Source organism: Ylistrum balloti, unplaced genomic scaffold (genome assembly GCF_031769215.1).
Source record: "Ylistrum balloti isolate Yb309-2 unplaced genomic scaffold, AGI_CSIRO_Ybal_v1 Utg370450, whole genome shotgun sequence".
NCBI lineage: Eukaryota > Metazoa > Mollusca > Bivalvia > Pectinida > Pectinidae > Ylistrum > Ylistrum balloti.
Genome location: NW_026782299.1, coordinates 3990730 through 4013450, shown reverse-complemented (window position 1 = coordinate 4013450; position 22721 = coordinate 3990730). Strand labels below are relative to the sequence as shown.

Below are 22721 nucleotides of genomic sequence, written 5' to 3'. Positions count from 1 at the left end.
TTTTCCATTACAAAACAATTTAAACGTAGACTGTATTCTGAAAAAAGCACAGCTGATACAGAAAACGAAGGTTTAATGGAGTTCGACCTAATATATACTTCGCCGAGATATTTTGCATTCTGAAGAAAAACACTCAAAATGTTTGTCTGATTGTTGAAATAGAACGGATTTTGACAAAAGCCATTTGAAATAGCTGTACACAAGGGTAGTAATCTACACGATTATATACATATATAGAGTTTACTGTATTTTTTTTCGGTAGGATGTTCAGGTAGTTTCAGTTATGTATGTTTAAAATATCAGCAGTTACCATGTACAAAATGTAGAAACGTGGAATCACACTGCGAAAAAGACCAGTAAAATCAGCAAGCCTACCAACAGAAAACGGACGACAAACTAAAACTGTGCTACACAGAGAGTAAAAACAAACGTGGGAAAGAAAGCCGTTGTTGACTGCTTGTTTAAAAATAATCTGGTTCTTTTCTCACGTACAATGTATAAATGCACAACTTATTATGTTGTAATTCAAGATATTATCATGTACGCACAAAATAAACATTTTTGTTCATCAGTTGGCCCACACAAGACTGAAGACGGGAATGACTCAATTTCTTTTTCGTATTCTTTGCTGCCACCAGTGTAGACGATGAACTTGATTGTGAATGATGATTTTTCTGATTAACAGAATGAAGTCAGATAATCTCCAACGACAAAGATAACATTGAAAATAGCAAATTTATCAATTTGCATTACAACCCCCTCCACCCCACCCTCCCCTGAACATTATAGTCAAGGACAGATTTTTCTTCCTTTTGCCCTGCGGATGATGAATCCAAAGGAGTCCCTTTCTTTTCTTTGATCGATGGAAAAACAAGACGTGTATCGAATGAAATCTAGAGTGACCTCCCTTGAAATGGCGCGTGATTTCCCCCAATATCGAAAGTTGACCCATTTAGGAATTAGTGTGTACAACTACACGAGGTGACTGTGTACAACTACACGCGGTGACTGTGTTTTAAACATTTTACGATCAGACATCGTTGTTGGTGAGTAATCTTAAAAACTATGAGAGCCTATAGCCGACATATGCATATTTGAGCTTTATGATGAACGAGAAGAACAGGTGTTTACAGAAGTTACAATTATTCAGCTAGTCTTACGTGATATTTTGGAGAAAAACGCCATGTACTAATCAGTGCCAATGTTTACATCAAAGTTGACTGGGTGCTACATGAGATTTCTCAACAAACGCTGAATAAAATTTACTTGCGTTTATTAATGAAATAATAATTGAAGAAGATAATTACATAAAAATATAAATACAATTTTGGATTAAACTTTTAAACATCGTCTCGACATCGGTTCCAGATCGTTATGTATTTCGGACTGGTCATTTTGTCGATCAGTATTACGTTAACTATTGGCCTACTTGACCTCACACCTGGGTTGTTTTGGTTGCTGTAAAATGTCATGCATGCAGAAATGAAGAAATACTGTGTTAAGATTCACGCACCATAGAATATAATATATATCTTCTCGACATCGATTCCGGACCGTTATGTATTTCGGAGCGGCCATTTTGTCGAACCATATCACATGAACTATTGACCTGCTTGACTTTGCATCCTAATAATTTTGGTTGATGTATCATGTTACACTTCCAGAAAGAATGGAAATTTGTGATTAAAACCATTTACCACAAACATTATCAGTATATATATATTTTGGCAATTTTTCTTAATACACATTTTTATTTTGTAAAATATCATCCTAGATGTGATGAAATAATCCTTGGATGCCAATATTTTGTTGCCATCTATTAATGATAAAAAATCAACCATGAATAATATTCCATGTCTTCCTGTAACATTTTCATTTCGGAAGTCTAAATGAGAAAATGATGATTTCTGAAATATCGTTTTTGGTGACTCTTACATGATTTTGATTAACTAGCAAGTTGTAGGCTGAGAAAAATTAACTTTATCTAAATAGTTTGTGTTATAAAAAAAGAAGAATAAATGTAAATATGGATAATTTGAGAAAAAGAAACCAAACAATAAAAACTTGAATCTAACCCATAAGGAAAGTTGCACACATAAACATAGATATCTTTTTCAAAGAAAAAATCTAGTGTTCATCAACCTAGCAAAGCTAGCTAGCATGAAATTTTATCTAAGGGATCTGAAATTAATGAGCCAAGGATATATACATCATTGGCAATTTTGTGTATTTTTTCTTGATACACATCCTCCAAGTTATGATAAAATAACCCATCGATCTGATGCCAGCATTTTGTTATGGTCTGTTATGTAAATAAAAAACGACCATGGAGGACAGGCCATGCCATCTTGCAATTTTTTGACATGACTTACATTGGAAAAGTGTGATTTTTAAATTGTAACTTTTGTGACTTTAATAAACTAGTAGAACCCAGTAATCTGTAATAACTAAGACAGTTACAAAGAATTTATTATGGGGACAGTTGCAGACAGTTTACTGGCTGCAATACTGTAAGCCCAAGAACATTAAGATTTAATATCATCTGGCTATATAAGTAGATTCCAACAATGGAACTGATGCAATTGTAATTTACACAATTGAGATATGGCCCTTTAAATTGTAATTATCATTGGGTTTGGTGAACATGATAACTTGAGTGAATATGAACCAATTCCAATGAAGCTAGGTGTGCAGCCTTATATCAATAACATTTTGTATGAGTTTGATAACTGGACTGATTTGATTTTAATTTACAGAGTTATGGCCCTTTGCAGTTTTTACTAAGGACATTGTGAACACGAAAACTTAAGTAAGCAGATTTTGATGAAGCTTGGTATGCAGCTATGTATCAATAAGATCTGATATGAGTTTGACAATGGGACCGATTCAAATGTAATTTGCAGAGTTACTGCTTTTTGCAACTTTTTTACCATTGTATCTGGGGAACATAGTAATTTAAGTAAATATGAAACCATTGTGATGAAATTTTAGTATGCAGTCTTACATAGATAAAATTTCATATGAGGTTTACAATGGGACGGATTTGATCAAAATTGACAGAATAATGGCCGTTTCCAAATTTTTTACCATGGCTAATGAGGGAGATGAACAGATTTTGATCAAACTTGCTGTGCAGCCTGCATCAATTAGATCTCAGATACGAGTTAACAATGGGACCAATTTGATGTAACTTATAAGAGTTATGGCTCTTTGCAGTTAAAGTACAGTTGATATTGGTCAGGTTGACCTATAGCCATCATGTTTCATATGTGCCATCTGCAGTGTACAAGCCTTTTACATTTTATAAATCTTCTCAATAACCGGAAGGCTCCAAGTGCTGATATTAGGCATGAAGCATGTGGGGTTGAAGGGCTACCAAGTTGTTCAAATGAACAACCTTCATACACTTTCAAGGTTACAGGGGACCAAGGTGTTAAAATCTTCAAACATTTTTTCTAAAATCAAAAGCTAAGGGTGCTGTCCTGGTTCTTGGTGTTTGAGTTATAGCATACTGGATGAATAGCTTCAGAACAGGCAAGTGATTCAGGCCTGTTGATCCTTTTGTTTTGTTTGATATTTTGTGAAGAGCTACATTTTCAGTGTATTTCACTTTGGTCAGATGACCTTTAAGGTCTATAGGCCTCTTGTTTATGTTTGTCAAGATCTATAGAAAGAATTTCAACTTATATAGGAACATTAAATTTCAGTGGTCTCTGTATAGGTCAGCTTTCAGGCAGTGTATTCAGTCATCGATTAAATATCATGTCTCTTCAGTTTTGTAAGACAGTCATAGTTACATGCACATTTTAGAAATGACCGACGATCATGAGGGTTTACTTTTCAATAGGCTGGTAGTAATATAACAACAAGTCTTTGTATTTTTATCTATTTCTATCTAGATTTTGTAATGGATAGTAGTAGTGGTAATTTTCCAAAATTATATAAAAATGACCTTGGAATTGTGGATGTCAAAAAGATGGATATCTTGTGATTGAAAAAATGAAACTAAAATAAGTATAAACATTTAAGATTCATAATGAATAAGTACTGGTGGTTATCAGGAACATCAGGACTGCCATGGTAGCTATTGTTCAGTGTTGATGTTCTTAAGTGTAACTTATGTTTTTAGATTGAAGATTGGTATATGTATTAGGCCAATATACAATGCAGGCATTGTGTATCATTTAACAGTCATGCAGAGATCACGTACAGATAAAACACATACCAGTACAACATATTAATCAAAGGAATGTGTACATTGCCTCAGATAAGACAGTATCCAATTGCACATTGAAATGATAAACAACTGTTACATATCATATATACATTTGAAATGTTCTCAGATATTGACCTATTAAATTCTTCATAATCAAAATCATATTTTCAAGAAGTAAGAGATAAATTCTAAAGTCCTACTTTTACTTTCACATTGTCAACACCATAATCAAAATCATATTTTCAAGAAATAAGAGATAAATTCCTAAGTCCTACTCTCACTTTCACATTGTCAACACCATAATCAAAATCATATTTTCAAGAAATAAGAGATAAATTCTAAAGTCCTACTTTTACTTTCACATTGTCAACACCATAATCAAAATCATATTTTCAAGAAGTAAGAGATAAATTCTAAAGTCCTACTTTTACTTTCACATTGTCAATGCCATAGCCATAATTGTATTTCTAAGAAGTATGAGATAATGTGTTCAATATAGAAAAACTGCAATGACTTTTCAGAATGTCTATAAATAGTAAATGTTGTCATTGTATTTTCTGGTATAGCCTCTAGGATTGTATTAGTTTCTGTTGGTTGTACTCTATATATGGTGTACCAGCCTCACCAGATAGTGTTATTCCAACACGTCACACTATCACATTACAACATCTATAGGAAGGCTGACTGAGAACAAATACTACAGTTAAAGAGTGAACTGTCAATAATTTTGTCAATCAGCATTGGAAATTGATCTTTTTCAGAGAGAGACATTTCTGTTTAGACACCATGATCACCTGACAGGAAGGACGCCTACTGATTTGTGGTAAGATATTAAGATTTTAAAGAAAAAGCAATACTCTTCAGTATATTTAAGGTTTTGAAGGTAAGGTTTTTTATGCTTTTTCATTGGTTTGGGATGTGCCATGTTTGCTTCATTTTGAGAAGAAAATTGATGAATTTGGAAGGTTCAGATGCAAACAGGAAGTTTATTGAAATTTGATTAAATATGAAATAATATCAATTGAAAATAGGGCCTATTATCAGCTCCCCACAAGCCCAAGAAAGCCCTTAATTCTCAAATAAGGATTATCTTGGCAATTATATGTATGTATCCTTATACCCATCCATTTTATGTTGGTAATTTGAAGACTTTCAATTTTTATGCCATCACCATTTTAAGGAAAGGTTATCTGGTGTTCCAATGTTTGTCCCATCCCATCATGCCATTTCCTTTCATGTACTGTTCAAAATGAAGGCTTTGCTTGAGTGACTTTTATTATACACAACTTTGTAAAGGTAGGATGAAATCATCATATAATGCTGGACCGAATATTCAGAAAACTTCAGTAAACCAACTTAGTCTTGTTTGGAGGTCTTTCCCTGATATTTTATATAAGTTCATCATCAGATAATTCCAACTATTTTGAGAATTTCATGAATCAAGTACTTATTAAAAGTGTAAGCATTTTATATGTATTATTTTACTATGTAACTTAGTGTCTAGTAAGCCATGTATGGCAGGGTACATTTGTTGATGCACTTTGAATTTATGAATGAGACATATGTATATCATTAAGTGTGCTTACCACTTGAATCAAATATTTTGAAGTTTGTTTTTACGTTCCTCTGTATGTCAGTCTGTCTGTCTGTCCATAGGTCTGTGAGTTCTATTTCCTAGCATCTGTATGTGCAAAGTTTGTGTACAATGTATCTCATGAAACCCTGGTCAGATTTATATTCACATCAGTATATCACACCATTAAGTTATATGTAGTACACTTGATTAGATTTTAGTGATCATCTAACGAGGTTAAAGATCAAAGGTCACACTTGACCACTTATATAATAAAAGAGTATATGTACATGAGAAATCTCATGAAGCCCTCAACAATTTAGTTAAAGATAAAAAGATGTTTGAGTTGGAGTTTATCAATGTGATCCCCTGCTCATATCGTTATGTTTACTAGATCTAATACAAAGGCCACTACTATTTCCCAGAAATCATCCAATTTAGTGACATCAAGTGATTTTATATCTGTGTGGATTTTGATAAAATTTCACATAAAGATAAAAATTTCCTTATTTACAAACAATATAGTTGGTGTTTTAAAGTCATTGTTACTATTTAAGTAGAAATTTGACAAGTTATAATGCTCTTTACATGCCTGGGAGTTAGGCCATGTAGATTCATGTAGATTATCATAAAAGAATGCATTATGATATAGGTCCAACAGAATATGGTACGCATTTCAGAATGTTGCTTGAAGAATGAAGTTCGTCTAAGGGAAGTCTGAAAATAATCTGATTATTAACTCAAAAATTTAATTGTGTGTAATTTGCAAGATGAAAATTTGAATTGAAAAAAATTATCATCTGTTTCTCATTGTTCTGTGATCTGTCGGTCTAGAATTATCCAAACATATGCCACCACTTTTGAATATTAATCATACTACCTGTCTAACGAAGACTTCATTTCACTGCAGTGTGACCTAGTCCTGAAAACGCCACAATGCTGAACAAGAATAAATTCGTTGAGCGCCGCCTCTCCATTAAGAAGAAACTTTATCAAGTCCTACAGAAAGAGGCCCCCCATGGGGTTATCAAAAATAATGTTTGGAATGTGGTGGCCAGTGCCACTGGCCAGCAGGTTGCAGCCCACTATTATGGTGTTTCCAAGATGAACCTGTTATTGGAGAAGTTTGAAGATATGGTGTGTGAGACTGAGCGTGAAGGCAAGACATATTTAACATTAGTCAAGGATTACATCCTAACTGATGATGAATCCTCTGATGATGATGGCAACGACAGTGATGTACAGATTGATCAAGTGTCATCATCACGACCAACTGCCCCGGTGCTGGAACCAGGGAAAATAGCCAGCAATTATATGGCCAATCCAGGTAAACTGATTGTACATAGCATACTGACTAGTTAAAATTATTGTGCATAACATATAGCAGACAGGTAAACTGGCTGTTTTTAGTGTAGTGGCCTGGTAAACTGACTGTTTATAGTGTAGTGGCCTGGTAAACTGACTGTTTATAGTGTTGTGGCCTGGTAAACTGGCTGTTTATAGTGTAGTGGCCAGGTAAACTGGCTGTTTATAGTGTAGTGGCCAGGTAAACTGGCTGTTTATAGTGTAGTGGCCTGGTAAACTGGCTGTTTTTAGTGTGGTGGCCTGGTAAACTGGCTGTTTATAGTGTAGTGGCCTGGTAAACTGGCTGTTTATAGTGTAGTGTCCTGGTAAACTGGCTGTTTATAGTGTAGTGGCCTGGTAAACTGACTATTTATATAGTGTAGTGGCCAGGTAAACTGACTGTTTATAGTGTGGTGGCCAGGTAAACTGACTGTTTATAGTGTAGTGGCCAGGTGTAGTGGCCAGGTAAACTGACTGTTTATAGTGTAGTGGCCTGGTAAACTGGCTGTTTATAGTGTAGTGGCCAGGTAAACTGACTGTTTATAGTGTAGTGGCTGTGGCCTGGTACTGGCTGTTTATTGTATATAGTAAACTGTTTATAGTGTAGTGGCCAGGTGTAGTGGCCAGGTAAACTGACTGTTTATAGTGTGGTGGCCAGGTAAACTGTCTGTTTTTAGTGTGGTGGCCTGGTAAACTGGCTGTTTATAGTGTAGTGGCCTGGTAAACTGGCTGTTTATAGTGTAGTGGCCTGGTAAACCTGGTAAACCAGGTAAACTGACTGTTTATAGTGTGGTGGCCAGGTAAACTGACTGTTTATAGTGTAGTGGCCAGGTGTAGTGGCCAGGTAAACTGACTGTTTATAGTGTGGTGGCCAGGTAAACTGACTGTTTATAGTGTGGTGGCCAGGTAAACTGACTGTTTATAGTGTAGTGGCCAGGTGTAGTGGCCAGGTAAACTGACTGTTTATAGTGTGGTGGCCAGGTAAACTGACTGTTTATAGTGTGGTGGCCAGGTAAACTGACTATTTATATAGTGTAGTGGCCAGGTAAACTGACTGTTTATAGTGTGGTGGCCAGGTAAACTGACTGTTTATAGTGTAGTGGCCTGGTAAACTGAATAATTGCACATGTAAGTTCCCTTTGGTCCCTAGTCATGCATTGTCTTTTTGGACAGTCAGGAAAACAGAATGGCCATCATCTTCTATTTAGTTTATTATTGCTTGTATTAGTGAAGACCTTGATGGATTGGTATAAACTTTTGTTCTGAGGATCCTTGGGTATAAGACAGGATGGCCTGTAGTTGGTACTTGCAGAATTTTAGCTCCAAGGGTCAGATGACCTATAGCCATCCTGTTTCGTCAGTCATTGTCTAACGTGTGTTGTGCATAAACTTTTTCTTTAAAACCATACTCCTTTTTCATACCTGGATGGATTTCAACCAAATTAGGTCTGATGCATCATTGGGTGATGGTAATCATTTCTCAAATTCAGAATTTTGATTCAACCCCTAGAGGTTGAAAGGCAGAGCCCCAAAGGGGAAGGTGCTGAAATTATATTTAAAACCTTATTCCTCCTGTCTGCCTGGGTGGATTTCAACAAGCTTTAGCCTGATTCATCAGTTAGGGTAGGCAATTATTTCCTAAATTCAGAAATTTTGTTCAACCTTTAGGGACTTTGGGGTGGGGGGGCCAAAAGGGAAAATAAGACAATATTTTGTTTCAAAACACTATTTTTTTCAATGTTTTAATTTGGTCGGAAACATCATTGAGAGTGGAGAATTATTTCTTAAATTTAGGAGGCTGATGCGACCCCTAGGAACCTGGGGTGGGCGGGGGCGGGGGCTGGGGCTGGGGCTGGGGCAGGGATGGGAGTGGGCCCCAAATAGGAAAGCTAGTCAATATTCCACTCAAAAATGGGAAAGTTAGTCAATATTTTGCTTCAAAATGCACTCTTTCTTAATGCTTGAATGGATTTCAACCAAATTGGGTCTTAATCATCATTGATAGTTGTGAATCAATTCTTAATTTAGAAAGTTGATTCAACCGCTATAGACTTTTGGGCAGGGCCTACAAAGGGGAAGTTAGATAAGATTTTGCTTCAAAATGTTACTCTTTCTTAATGCTTGAATGGATTTCAACCGAATTGGGTATGGAACATCATTGATGATGGGGAATCATTTCTTAAATTCTGAAAGTTTATTTGACCCCTAGGGATTTTAGGACGGGGCCCGAAATGGGTAAAAATTAGACAATATTTTGCTTCAAAATGCTACTCCTTTTTAATGTTTGAAAAGATTTCAACCAAATTTAGTCTTAAACATAATGGGAATCATTTCTTAAATTCTGAAAGTTAATTTGACTCCTAGTTAATAGGATTAATCCACTTGAAAGGTCACAGGGTCAAATATGTTAAAATCTTCAAATGATTTTTCTTAATAACCAAAAGGCCAAGGATGATGATATTAGGCCTGTAGCATGCTGGGATGAAGGGCTACCAACTTTTTTTAATATGAATGACATGACCCTTTTTCAAGGTCACAGGTATCAAATACATTAATTGTTTAAATGACTTCTTCTCGATAACTAAAAGGACCAGGGTACTGATATTGGGCCAATTTCATGGTTACATGGGTCAAATGTGTTGAAATGCTTAAGCAACTTCTCAATATTCGAAAGGCCAAGGGTCTTGATATTGGAACAAGCAATACGTCTGGAGTAATGGCAATTGTATTATGCATGTATTAAGAATATGATTTCAAGTTTGCAGAAAATATCTTGATGAACAAACAATGTCTTCTATGTAAGCTGTAAAGTAGTTGAGCAATTTATTTTTGGCCTATTTTGCCTGTTTCATATATATGTCTTTATAGTTAGATAACCATTAAGGCTGATGGTCCTGTTGTATCACTGGCAGGACTTTATAGTCAGATAACCATTAAGGCTAATGGTCCTGTTGTATCACTGGCAGGACTTTATAGTCAGATAACCATTAAGGCCGATGGTCCTGTTGTATCACTGGCAGGACTTTATAGTCAGATAACCATTAAGGCCGATGGTCCTCTTGTTAAAAGCTTTTATCAGATGCACTTGAGGGATATTTTTGTTTCCAATCTTGTGATTCTCTTGTCTATAGAAATAACATTAGTAATTAAGTTGTCAGTATTCAACACGACATGTAATCAAGAGAAAATCAGAGGATAGAAGGAAAAAGAATGGAAATATCATTATAGTGAAGACAAAGATCAAATTATGGTGGGTGTGAAGATTCTCTTGTTGTCATAACAACTGCATGAACTTATATTTTGTAGGAACAGTTGGCATGAGGATGCAAAGCCTCCATCCTACGCCAGTTTCTTACGTCCAGCAGCCCTTTCTTGTTGTCCAACCAATCCAGCCAATGCGGTACCAGGCAGTGCAGCCAAGGCAGACTTTCCTAATGCCAGAACCTCTCCAGCCTAAAACCTCCCACCACAGTACCCAGAAACCTGCTGCTGATCACAATATGGATTTAGATGATACAAATTTTCCAACTCTAGCTTCTCAAACTCAAACAAAATCATCATTGGAAGTAAACAAAGATTTACTTCAGAAAAATTTAATATCACTTATGAAAAACTTTCCCCAGGGAATAAAAAAATCAGAGATCTGGAGAGTGTACAATGCAACATACCGACACCAACCAACAGCCAAGAACTTCGGTGTGACCAAACTGACCCTAGTGCTAGAAGAATTTTCAGAAATCGAAGAATTTGTGAAAGACGAGATACCTTACCTTAGATTGAGAGGTCAAGCCCCAATGACAAGCCTTGGCCTATCTTGGGGCCAGGGAGTACAGAGTCACATGATGGGCCAGAGCCATCGGGAGCGATCTTCATCCACCAGCTCAGTGGAGTCTGTGGCCAGTTCCAGCAGTAGTATGCAGGGAACACGTTACATGGGCAAGCATACGAGGTTTCAGTCTCCAGACAGGGATGTCATAGATCTTACAGAAACATCAACACCAGAAAATAAAAAGAATCCATTTATTGACCTCACATCTGAAAAGAGACAATCTCTCTTTGGTAAGAGTCACATTAGTAGTAGTCCACATGAAACCATCCCAGCATTACCACAGCAACCAATGCAACAAGCTAGCAATGTGTATGTACAGTCACAAAGACCACCGATGATGCCAGCAGGTACACCTTCAGGGGGTCAGGTGATAGACCTCACAGAGACACATGTGGTGCCAATTAGTCAACGTGCGTTTGAGGACAGGGAGATAAGGGTGTCTGCCATAAGAGGGTATGATGGACGTAGACACCCTCCTCGTGATGTCCTCGAAAATGCTGCTAAGGAATGTGTTGAGATTTTGGCAGAGGCTAACCAACATGTTTCCCTCAACAGGGTGGAAGATCTTATAAAAAGGAGATTCAACACAAATAACATTATGAGTCTTGGAATAAGGTATTTAGAGAACATCAGTTATATAAATGAATTCAATCGTTCTATTGCAAAGGTGAATGCCTACATCCAGGCCTTTGTAAAGACTAGGTCCATTTGTACACTGTATGAACTTGGTCAGTGTCTATTGGAGTATGCTCCTGACAAAGAAGATTTTGCTTCCTTCAAATTCGGCCCACTGCAGCGTATGCCAGAGGTATTTAGACTGTTCAAGTTCCCCACTGACTTTGCAGACATTCCAGAGATCACGAGCATGGATGTCCTCGAACACTTGCGCAATTACATGACGAAGCACAATAAGTGGTCAGAACGTCTGGTTATGGAGGAGTTTATGAACTACCTAGTAGAAGTCTATTCTGCTGACAATGCCTACATGCTTGGAGTTAGACTTCGTAGTCTTCCACTTGCTGCCATGGTAATCACCTTATTTTATTCTTCAAGTTTTCATACTTATATGGCATCAAAATTGCCATCATTTTTTATCTCTGTTATCTGTACATTCAAATGTCAACAGTTTAAAAATGAAAGCTTGAAAAAGAATACTTCAGTTGATGTTGTTGAGTAATGATTTTTAGATCAAGTTTAAATCTACTTCAGAAAGTCAAGATGTTCAAAAATGTGTAAAAATTTCCTTTTGTTTAAACTTGACACAGATATATCACCAGACAGGATGGAACTTGTTTTAATTTATGAGAAAAAAATGTACTTTTGTTTTTATAAGGTTCTAAAAAAAGCACAGCGTGATGTTTCATCAAGTAGAAGGGCTATTCATGAAGGATTTAAGGAGGAACTGAAACAACAGCTACAACAGGCCTTCCAGAAGTTCCGTGCCTCTATCCTACAGCCTTCAGGTGACTCATCCCTGCTGGTACGACAACACTACTTACAGCTCAAACCAGAAATAGCTATTATGGAGATTTTCCAGAAGTTCCAATTGATTACCCAGTTGGAACAGCCAAGCACAAAGTTCGAGCGACGCCAGTTTACTCAGTTCCAGAAAGTAGTGTCTGACTTTTTAATGGCAATCAAAACAGACTCATTGGGATCCAAACTGTTCCATCTGGCACTGTGTGTCAGCAACACAATTCTAGAGGAAGCAGCCTGTGAGCTGCTGTCTCCATCGACAGAAAACCAAGACCAGGGGGAGTCAAAACTAGATGGAGAACAAAGGCAACCCCCGAAGAAAGGTAAAACATGTTTAGGAACACTATTGGAAAGACCTGATTTGTCCTGTAATAAGCCCATGAGGCCAAGATATATTCTTAACTCAAAGACATTGGTTGGCCTCTATATAACATTCATTGGTCAGTCACCTGAACAGCATCAGATACTTTAAAATCAGATATTTTTATTGGGCTTGATTTTCAAGGTTTTTGAAAAAATAAGTTTTATTTTATTATGGACACATAAGTATAGGTTGTAAGTTATCCGGAACAGAATAAGGTACAAATACACTATAAAAAAACTGCTATGAGCATGATCGGGGTTTGGGACATGGCTAAAGAAAACATTCCTGTGGAGGCATTCTTAATGAATTCTTAATCAATATCTGCATTAACAAAGAGAAGATGTAGGCTGTTTGGACATGAAGAGGGTTTAAGTGTCTATAGTAACTCATTATACTGTAACTGCATTAGGGTTAACAGTCACAAGATGGCAAAAAAAGATGCTACATAGTCAGAGCACCTGTACCCAAAAATCCTACACACATGACGATGACTTGCATGAGAATCAAATGCAAATCTCATGGTTCTTATAGGAACCTGAAACCGAATTTTTAACTAACCTGCCTTAAATGTATACAAAACATTTCTCTATGTGTATTTTCTCATTTTAATAGAGGTTGTAATTGAGTATCTGAAGAAGTACCTGGAGCGTTGTATAGGCCACGGATCTCTAAAGCTGTCTCATATGGACATGATCGAAGAGAAGCTAGCTGAGGACTTCAATTTCCCAAGTTTTGTTGCCATGGGATTTGGCCGTTTCCTGGAGTTTGTCACAAAGGAAGCTAAGTCGGTGGGTAGTTCTTTGGTGTTTTCATAGCTATTACAACTTCATCTTAATTTTTCATTTTTAGTTAACTGTAAAATCATGCATTTTCAAGAGCTCAAATTTTGTGATTTTTAAAAGATATAAGTTTTTGTTGGTGATTGATTTTATGGATAAATTTTAATCATAAAATTCACTCATACTATAATCCATGTCAGCTTTCATCCGTTTATCAATTCCTGGACATATAAAGTTGTATGAGAACCTACAAATGCAAGGAAAATGAGTCCCTATCAATAATTAATTATTTGACAGTACTCTACATGAAGGATTGAAATACCTAATTTACAACAAAAGTGTCCAAATAAGTTAATTATATGTAAAACAAGGTTGTTTCTCTTCAAAAGACATAAGCTAGTAGGGCCTTCATCTTTATTCCTGCGATAAAATAATGAAAATTCTAAAGAAATATTTCTTTTGATTGAATTTGAGAAAGAGAACATATCAAAAGATTATTATAATGTTTCGCATGTTTTGTTTTTGTTTTTATGGTACACATGAGATATAATGTAGACAATAAAACCAGGTATCACTCTGTGCATCATAAAATGTGTTTTTAAAATACAAGTTTCACTCCATAGTAAATGCTATCTGCCCTTTAACTTGACTGTCAGAGCTGATTTATGTTCATTAGAATATTTATTTGTTTTATTGACATTCAGTCTATGTAAGTTGTGCTTTGTTGTGATATATTTTTGATGTTCCTTAAAAATATTCAGTGGAGTATATAGTTGCCTCCATGTCTGTCCATCCTTACATGTCCAGACCATAACTTTGCCTATAAATAAGGATGGATCACAAAATTTGTTGTATATGTTGGTCCTACTAAGATGATGTGTAATGTACCAAATTCAGGACCCTCAACCCCTGAATTACAGAGTTACTGCCCTTTGTTAAAATTCCATGTCCAGATCATAACTTATCTTACATTTAAGCTAGGATAATGAACCTCATTGTATACATTGATCATACTGAGACAAGATGCAGTGTGCAAATTCAGGGCCTACACAACTTAGAGAGTTATTGCCCTTTGTTAAAATTGTGTGTCTACAGCGCAACATTAAACTGCTTCCATTTAAACTTATCTATTGAATGTGATATATACACCAGTCATACAAAATGTCCAGTGTAGCAAAGTCAGGGCCCATCGCCCATCAGATACAGAGTTATTGCTCTTTATTAAAATATTGTGTCCTGGGCATTACTTTGCCTGCATCTAAACTAGGACATTGAAACAAGATACCTGTATTTCTTTTATAACTGCCTCATTGTCTTCAAGTAAGTACTTGGATTACAGTTTAACTTCTCGACATTTCTATAAAGAACTGCACATGGGGCTACAATAGCAGATCTGTTTCCATGGTGTTGGGCTAGGTAACCTCCAGTGAAGATATCAAGGGTGTGGTTCATTGACCCTCAACTTAGGGCAGTTGTGTTTTTCATGCTTCTATTAAACAAGGGTACATTGATCATATGACGACGATGTGCAATGCACAAGACACTTTAGTAAAATTGATCGGGATTTATGCAACAGATCTCTCCTATGTCAGTAATGTAGGTATCAGCTACAATGAGAAAGTCCACCATAAAATGATCCTCACTGTTCCTAGAGCAATAAACCCAGCCAACGAACTATTGATAAGGTAATGTTAATGTGAAATTTCATCATTTTTTTCCTGAATCAATAACTGTTTCCTGATATACTGACAGTTCCTGGATGAGTGTGGTGGGATGACAATTGGCATGGGCGTGTCCGGTGGGGATACTGACTCTGTATACAGACCACAAAAGTCAGAAGTACTTGAGCTCATGCACCAGTGTCGACAATGTGGCATAGAACAGGTAATTTATCAGAAGCCCTTACCTTTTCACATCCATCTCTGTTCTTGGCGGCACCCGACTGCCCTAGACCGTTTGGTCTTTGGCACCATTTCTCTGCTAACACAGTATTAATGAGCATGTCATCAAAGAGACAATTGGTAAGATTCCTGGTCCCGGAAATACATCAATTGTTTTGATACCATAAAAAGAAAATATATTTCTGATTTAACCTAAGTGATTAGGAATTCAACATTGCACCTTATTGAGTATATCTATAAATTTATGCCAATCTGTCTGTGGAGAAACTGTGTCATTTGCTCTACTGTATACATAATAAACACACTCTCATCCTTAGAATGAGGATTTGGTGAAGGCCATTTGTCAACAATTTGGTGTGAAGGAACCAAAGCAGCTTGGATATGGAAATATTGGGCGTCTTCGCACAGAGAGTGAACGACCAGGCAAACACCAATCCAAGGAACATACAGTGCTATATGAGTCTGCTCTTGGCTGCAATCATAGGTAAATCTCCAGTTACTGCTAATATTACAAATGGTTTTACAGTAGACTACATGTATCACTCATGTCATTTCGTCCTGTAATGTTCCAAATTGGAACAGACACATTTATGTGATGCACAGTCTAGCTTAATATGAAAGGTGAGTAGATTAACAATGTTTGTTTTGCCCCCTGTTACAGCCATTCAAAAAACTGTTTCCTTGCCAAAAGGTGTTAGTTTCTGAATTTAAAGAAAATTTGGGGCTAGCTTCCCAATTTCTAAGAAAACATACTGTCAAACCTGTCTTAAAGGATGTCTGTCTATAAAGGTCACTTTGTTTGGTTCCCTATGTAATGAATTGATCCTCTATGTAAAGGCAACCTGTGTATAAAGGTCACTTTTCTCTGCTTCCTTGTGTGGCCTATATACTGGTACAGGTAGCCATTAAATTTGAGAAGAAAATTATTGTCAATATATTTTACAGTTTTCTCCCTTGTTCTTTTACATATTTGTTATATATCTACAAACCACAATAAATTCTATATGTGTTTCACTTTGGAATAGTTTGACACCACGAGGTCAGGTTGGTATACTTGGTCACCAGGCAAGAGAGACAGCTTTAGCCTGTCTACACAACTGCCCCCTGCTGGAGGACCTGGCTGGCTGGAGCCAGTGGACACTAGTATTTGAGCCAGAGCATGGCAAACTGAAGGATTTCCTACAAAAGTATGGTGGCTCTCATATCTCCACCATTGATGGTAAATTTGCTTTTTCATTGTAAGGCCACTATCAATCAAACAGGATTTAAAGAATAGTTTTACAATTGTCTTTTTAGTGATCTCACAATTTTACAGAAAGGGGCAAAAGTGTTGAACTTGTTAGAGGATCCCATTCTGTCCTATCCTATATCTTCCTGTCCTGTCTCGGCTCCCATCTATTGCCATCCCCATTCTTCTCATATTGATGTCATCAACATAGTATCTTCATTCCTTGAATATTTTCTGTCATGATTGAAGCAAGGTTCAAGTATGAGAATTGAAATGTCATGGTCACTATATTTATTCATGGATATTTATAAAAATGTTGCCTCTTGGGCTTATTGCCAAACAAATACCGTGAACACTTGTGATCATTCAACACAAACAGTATATGATTGTTAAAGTAGCTTTTAATATTATATATTGATCACCATGAAAACTGAACATATCCTGATGATACTATATGTTGATCACCATGGAAACTGAACATATCCTGATGATACTGTATGTTGATCACCATGAAAACTGAACATATCCTGATGATACTGTATGTTGATCACCATGAAAACTGAACATATCCTGATGATACTGTATGTTGATCACCATGAAAACTGAACATATCCTGATGATACTGTATGTTGATCACCATGGAAACTGAACATATCCTGATGATACTGTATGTTGATCACCATGAAAACTGAACATATCCTGATGATACTGTATGTTGATCACCATGAAAACTGAACATATCCTGATGATACTGTATGTTGATCACCATGGAAACTGAACATATCCTGATCATACTGTATGTTGATCACCATGAAAACTGAACATATCCTGATGATACTGTATGTTAATCACCATGAAAACTGAACATATCCTGATGATACTGTATGTTGATCACCATGAAAATTGAACATATCCTGATCATACTGTATGTTGATCACCATGAAAACTGAACATATCCTGATCATACTATATGTTGATCACCATGGAAACTGAACATATCCTGATCATAATGTATGTGTTTGTTTCTCCTTTATTAAACTTTTAGTATTTATTTTTATCATACAAAAATGACCATTAGTACCTGGCAGGTACATGGTTAAAGAATTTTCTAGTTCATGACAAGGAATTAACACTCAAGCATGATAATGATCACGCGTACATGGTAAAGGCTACTAGTAAATGATGAGTGTTACTAGTAAATGATGAGTGTTACTAGTAAATGGTGAGTGTTACTTGTAAATGGTGAGTGTTACTAGTAAATGGTGAGTGTTACTAGTAAATGATGAGTGTTACTAGTAAATGATGAGTGTAACATATCCTAGTAAATGATGATGAGTGTTACTGTATGTTGATTACTAGAACATGAAACTAGTAAATGATGAGTGTTACTAGTAAATGATGAGTGTTACTAGTAAATGTGTTTACTAGTAAATGGTGAGTGTTACTAGTAAATGATGAGTGTTACTAGTAAATGATTAAACTTAAATGATGAGTGTTATTAAATATTTTTATATGGTGAGTACAAAAATGACCATGTAGTACCTGGCAGGTACATGGTTAAAGAAATGTTTTTACTAGTAAATGACAAGGAATTAACATGGTCAAGCATGATAATGATCAGTGTTACTAGAACATGGTAAAGGTTACTAGTAAATGATGAGTGTTACTAGTAAATGATGAGTGTTACTAGTAAATGATGAGTGTTACTAGTAAATGATGAGTGTTACTAGTAAATGGTGAGTGTTACTAGTAAATGGTGAGTGTTACTAGTAAATGATGAGTGTTACTAGTAAATGATGAGTGTTACTAGTAAATGATGAGTGTTACTAGTAAATGGTGAGTGTTACTAGTAAATGGTGAGTGTTACTAGTATATGGTAAGGGGTTACTAGTATATGGTAAGGGGTTACTAGAACATGGTAAGGGGTTACTAGAACATGGTAAAGGCTACTAGTACATGATGAGGGTTACTAGTAAATGGTAAGGGGTTACTAGAACATGGTAAGGGGTTACTAGAACATGGTAAAGGCTACTAGTACATGATGAGGGTTACTAGTAAATGGTAAGGGGTTACTAGTACATGGTAAGGGGTTACTAGTATATGGTAAGGGGTAGACATCTTGTTTACTTTTTCTCTTTAGCTGTGTATGCCTTTGTATGCCTTTTGATGTGAAGATGTAATGCTGAAGTTTGTTAAGGAGATCATCACTTTCAATGTGCTGTTGTATATCTCCAGGTAAGCGTCTCATGACAACAAACATCCTAGCAATGGAAATAAAACCTGGCAAGTTCCTCAAGCTGACTAGTCAGACGTCCCCAGAAATTTTTGAGCAAGCTCTGATAGCCCGTAATGTGACTGAGGTGTGTGGTCACCTTATGTCCATGGTTGTGACCAACAAAGGTCTGGACAACACACCCCTGGCCTTGCTGACCAACCACCTAAAGACAGCTCTTTTTACTATGCATGGATCAGAGAGTAGTCACAGCCTACCAGGTGATCTATCTGTATTATGTATTTATAGACATTCTTATGTGTTGAATCTGGTAAGCATAGGGAGACTTCCAAATCTATTCTTGTGAGAATGGTTTATAACTTATACAATACACATGTCAATTGAAACAGAACTAGGGATCAGAATTAACACCGAAGACAAATGGATATTGACTTCTGAAAATCTACTAATTAACAAAAGCTGTCCCTCTAGCTCTTTGGTCGTTTCTTGCTGCCCCTTGGCATTTTAATGTTGCTATCATTCAAAAGAACCGCACAGTATCAAGGTGTATTTTCAATCTAAAAGATATTATTAAACCATTGTTACATGTATTAATAAATTGTTTAAGCATGAAAATTTTGGATTGATCTTTCGTATTAAGTTACATATGACTGTCAATTTCAGGAGCACCCCCTATGGGAGGATCTGCCAATGCAGCTGTGGTATTTGTATTGAACTGTCTAATGAAGTTACCAATCCGTAGCTGTGTGTCCATGGCTGATAAGGTTAGTACATACACCTTCAGAGTAGGTCTGTACTGTAATGATGTCCAGTATTTTTTTACTAAAAATTGCTACTAGTCATGAACAACTAAACACATTTTGACAAAATTTGGTCAGAGGCATCCTTTGGGGAAGCACAGGGCTCAAAAGGGAAATTTTGCAGGTTTTTTAAACACCTACTTTTCCTGTAGAAATGAATGAATATTGCCCAAATTTGGTCTGAAGCATTCTTGGGTGAAGGAGAATTAATCTTGTACAGACATTGGGTCTCTGCCCCCGAGGCAAGAGGAAAGGGGCCTTAATAGAGTAAGGAGAGTAAAGTTTTTAAAATCTTACTCCTCCGGCAGGAATTTGCTTTTGCCAAAATGTATTCTGAAGCATTCTTTGATACACAAAAATCAATTTGTGTAAACAGTGGGTTGTGGCCTCTTTGGGATGGAAGGGTGGAACCCAGTAGAGGAAAATAGATAATTCTTTAAAATCCTACTCCTCCAGTAAGAAGGATTGGATTTTACCCAAATTTATTCTGAAGTATTCTTGGGTGAAGGGGAATCAGTTGCATAAAAAGTGCATCCCTGCCCCCTGGGGCAGAAGCAGTGGGGTTCAATTCAGGAAATTTAGGTTCTTAAAAATTCTTTTTCCCTACTTGGCTATTGTCTGAAGTTTATGAAGAGTCAATCTGACTTCAAGGCCAGGACTGAAAAGGGAAATTATATGAGAAGTTATTTGTCATATTTGAAATTTTGTATTAAATGACTGAATAGCTAAATTAGCCAAGTGAATAATGCAGGCCCCTTTGGCATCTTGTTTTTAGCCCACCATCTAATAGATGGTGGGTTATTCAAATCGCCCTGCGTCCGTGGTCCGTGGTCCGTCCGTAAACAATTCTTGTTACCGCTATTTCTGGAAAAGTACTGGATGGATCTTTCTCAAATTTCATATGCAGGTTCCTTTTTTGAACTGATTCGCATTCAAGATGGCCGACAGGTGGCCATCTTGGATTTTGGAAGTAAAAGTTTGTTACCGCTATTTCTGGAAAAGTTCTGGATGGATCTTTCTCAGATTTCATATGCAGGTTCCCCTTGGTCCCTAGTTGTGCATTGTACCTTTTTTGGACTGATTTGAAATCAAGGTGGCCCACAGGCAGCCATCTTGTATGTCAACAGTAATACAGCACAAGCATATTGTCAATTATCCACCTGTAACTGACTGCTATCTAATAATACTTTGGTATCTTTTTCAAATGATATTTGCTAATAGGTGCTTAATAAAAATATCTTGTGCCATCATTGAGTACATTCAATGAAGACCAGTTCATGAACATTTACAACACCTGTAACAAACAAAAAAAATAAACAAATCTTCAAGAACTGAAAACAGATCCTCAAATGGTGGGCGCCAAGATCCCTCGCGGATCTCTTGTCTTCAGAAACAGATGTTTATACACAAATGTGCTGTTTGATTGGTCAAAGTTGTTGAACACTTGATTTGTCAAAGTGCTATTGACATGTAGGTCTTCCTTGAACCTCTTGGACATGTAGTGGGCTCGACTAAGTCCAAGTCACTGCTTATGGGGGCGTGTCACAGCGTGTATGAGATGAATCGGCTACAAGAACTTGGCTGTCACCTAGGCATTGATGACTGGACTCATCAGATACAGAAGAAAAGTTCCCTGCCTGCAGACGCCATTGAGGAAATCCCCACCGAGGAAGCACAGGAATTTTTCGGACAAGTTGTTCAGGTACTGTACTGTGGTATATATCCCAGAATAAGCCACAGAGGCCAATCCATAACCTCTGAATAAGCACACATACTTGGCGACATTTTAGCATTTTCATGGGTAAATTTTACTGGATAACAATAAAAGCTGAAACAAAATGTTTGTACAGACTCTCCAATGTATTATTGACCCCTTGGATATTGTGTCTTTTAGGTTGTTCATTCAAATGAAATAATTATATCTTGGGATATAAGAATAGTTTATCAAATTTACTTGCAAAATCAGAAGTCCAAGACTGGGAGTCTTTCTCCTAAGCAGAGAGTTGGCACAAGTGAGCACAAGCTTATTATAGAGCATGATAGGGTGTGTTGGCTATCCAATCAAAGCTACAATACGTAGAGGTAGACCTATAACTAAGTGTGGGTGTAATATTAGATAAATAGGTTCAAAGCCACTTCAAATTGTCAGGAAAAATTCTACCAAATGTCAAATATAAAAATATTTCACTAATAATGTTTTTAATATATACAATTTGTTAGTGAGGTTTTATGGTGTAAAGTAGATATGAATAGTTGTTCTCAGAAATCATCTGACTGTACTTCAGGTGGAAGAGGATAGCGATGAATCTGATGATGAGTCCTCAGATGCTTCCTCCATCCTATCCAGTGATGATGAGGAGGACAAGAATACAGAAGAATCAGATGATGTTGTAATCGTAGAGGAAGCAGTAGTTATTGGAGAGGATACTTTGGACAGTCAAAAGGCAAACAGTGGTGAGTTATGTAATACTGACAGACAGTGGTGAGTTATATAATACTGACAGACAGTGGTGAGCTACAGTAACAGGTTTGTATAGACAGACACAGACAGTGGTGAGTTACAGTAACAGGTTTGTGTAGACAGACAGAGACAGTGGTGATTTACAGAAACAGGTTTGTATAGACAGACACAGACAGTGGTGAGTTACATTAACAGGTTTGTATAGACAGACATAGACAGTGGTGGGATACAGTAACAGGTTTGTATAGACAGATATAGACAGTGGTGAGATACAGTAACAGGTTTGTATAGACAGACATAGACAGTGGTGAGATACAGTAACAGGTTTGTATAGACAGACATAGGCAGTGGTGAGATAGAGTAACAGGTTTTTATAGACAGACATAGGCAGTGGTGAGATACAGTAACAGGTTTGTAAAGACAGACTGGTGAGTTACAGAAACAGCGCCAGTTTCCGTAGCTGTGTCGTGATAAAATTTCTAAAGATCTATGTTCATTTTTCAACCATCTACAAGTT

General features: G+C 36.7%; 1 protein-coding gene across 1 annotated transcript in view; it reads left to right on the top strand.

Moving 5' to 3' along the window:
* Positions 1-6725: 6725 nt before the first annotated feature.
* Positions 6726-22721, top strand: part of LOC132554994 (uncharacterized) — a 42574-nt gene continuing 26578 nt past the window's right edge. Inside the window, exons 1-11 of the mRNA XM_060219321.1 lie at positions 6726-7116; positions 10440-11989; positions 12296-12761; positions 13415-13590; positions 15334-15465; positions 15800-15966; positions 16508-16701; positions 18946-19203; positions 19607-19707; positions 21218-21445; positions 22029-22197. Coding sequence (XP_060075304.1) covers positions 6726-7116; positions 10440-11989; positions 12296-12761; positions 13415-13590; positions 15334-15465; positions 15800-15966; positions 16508-16701; positions 18946-19203; positions 19607-19707; positions 21218-21445; positions 22029-22197 — 3832 coding nt within the window. The remainder of the gene's footprint in view (positions 7117-10439; positions 11990-12295; positions 12762-13414; positions 13591-15333; positions 15466-15799; positions 15967-16507; positions 16702-18945; positions 19204-19606; positions 19708-21217; positions 21446-22028; positions 22198-22721) is intronic.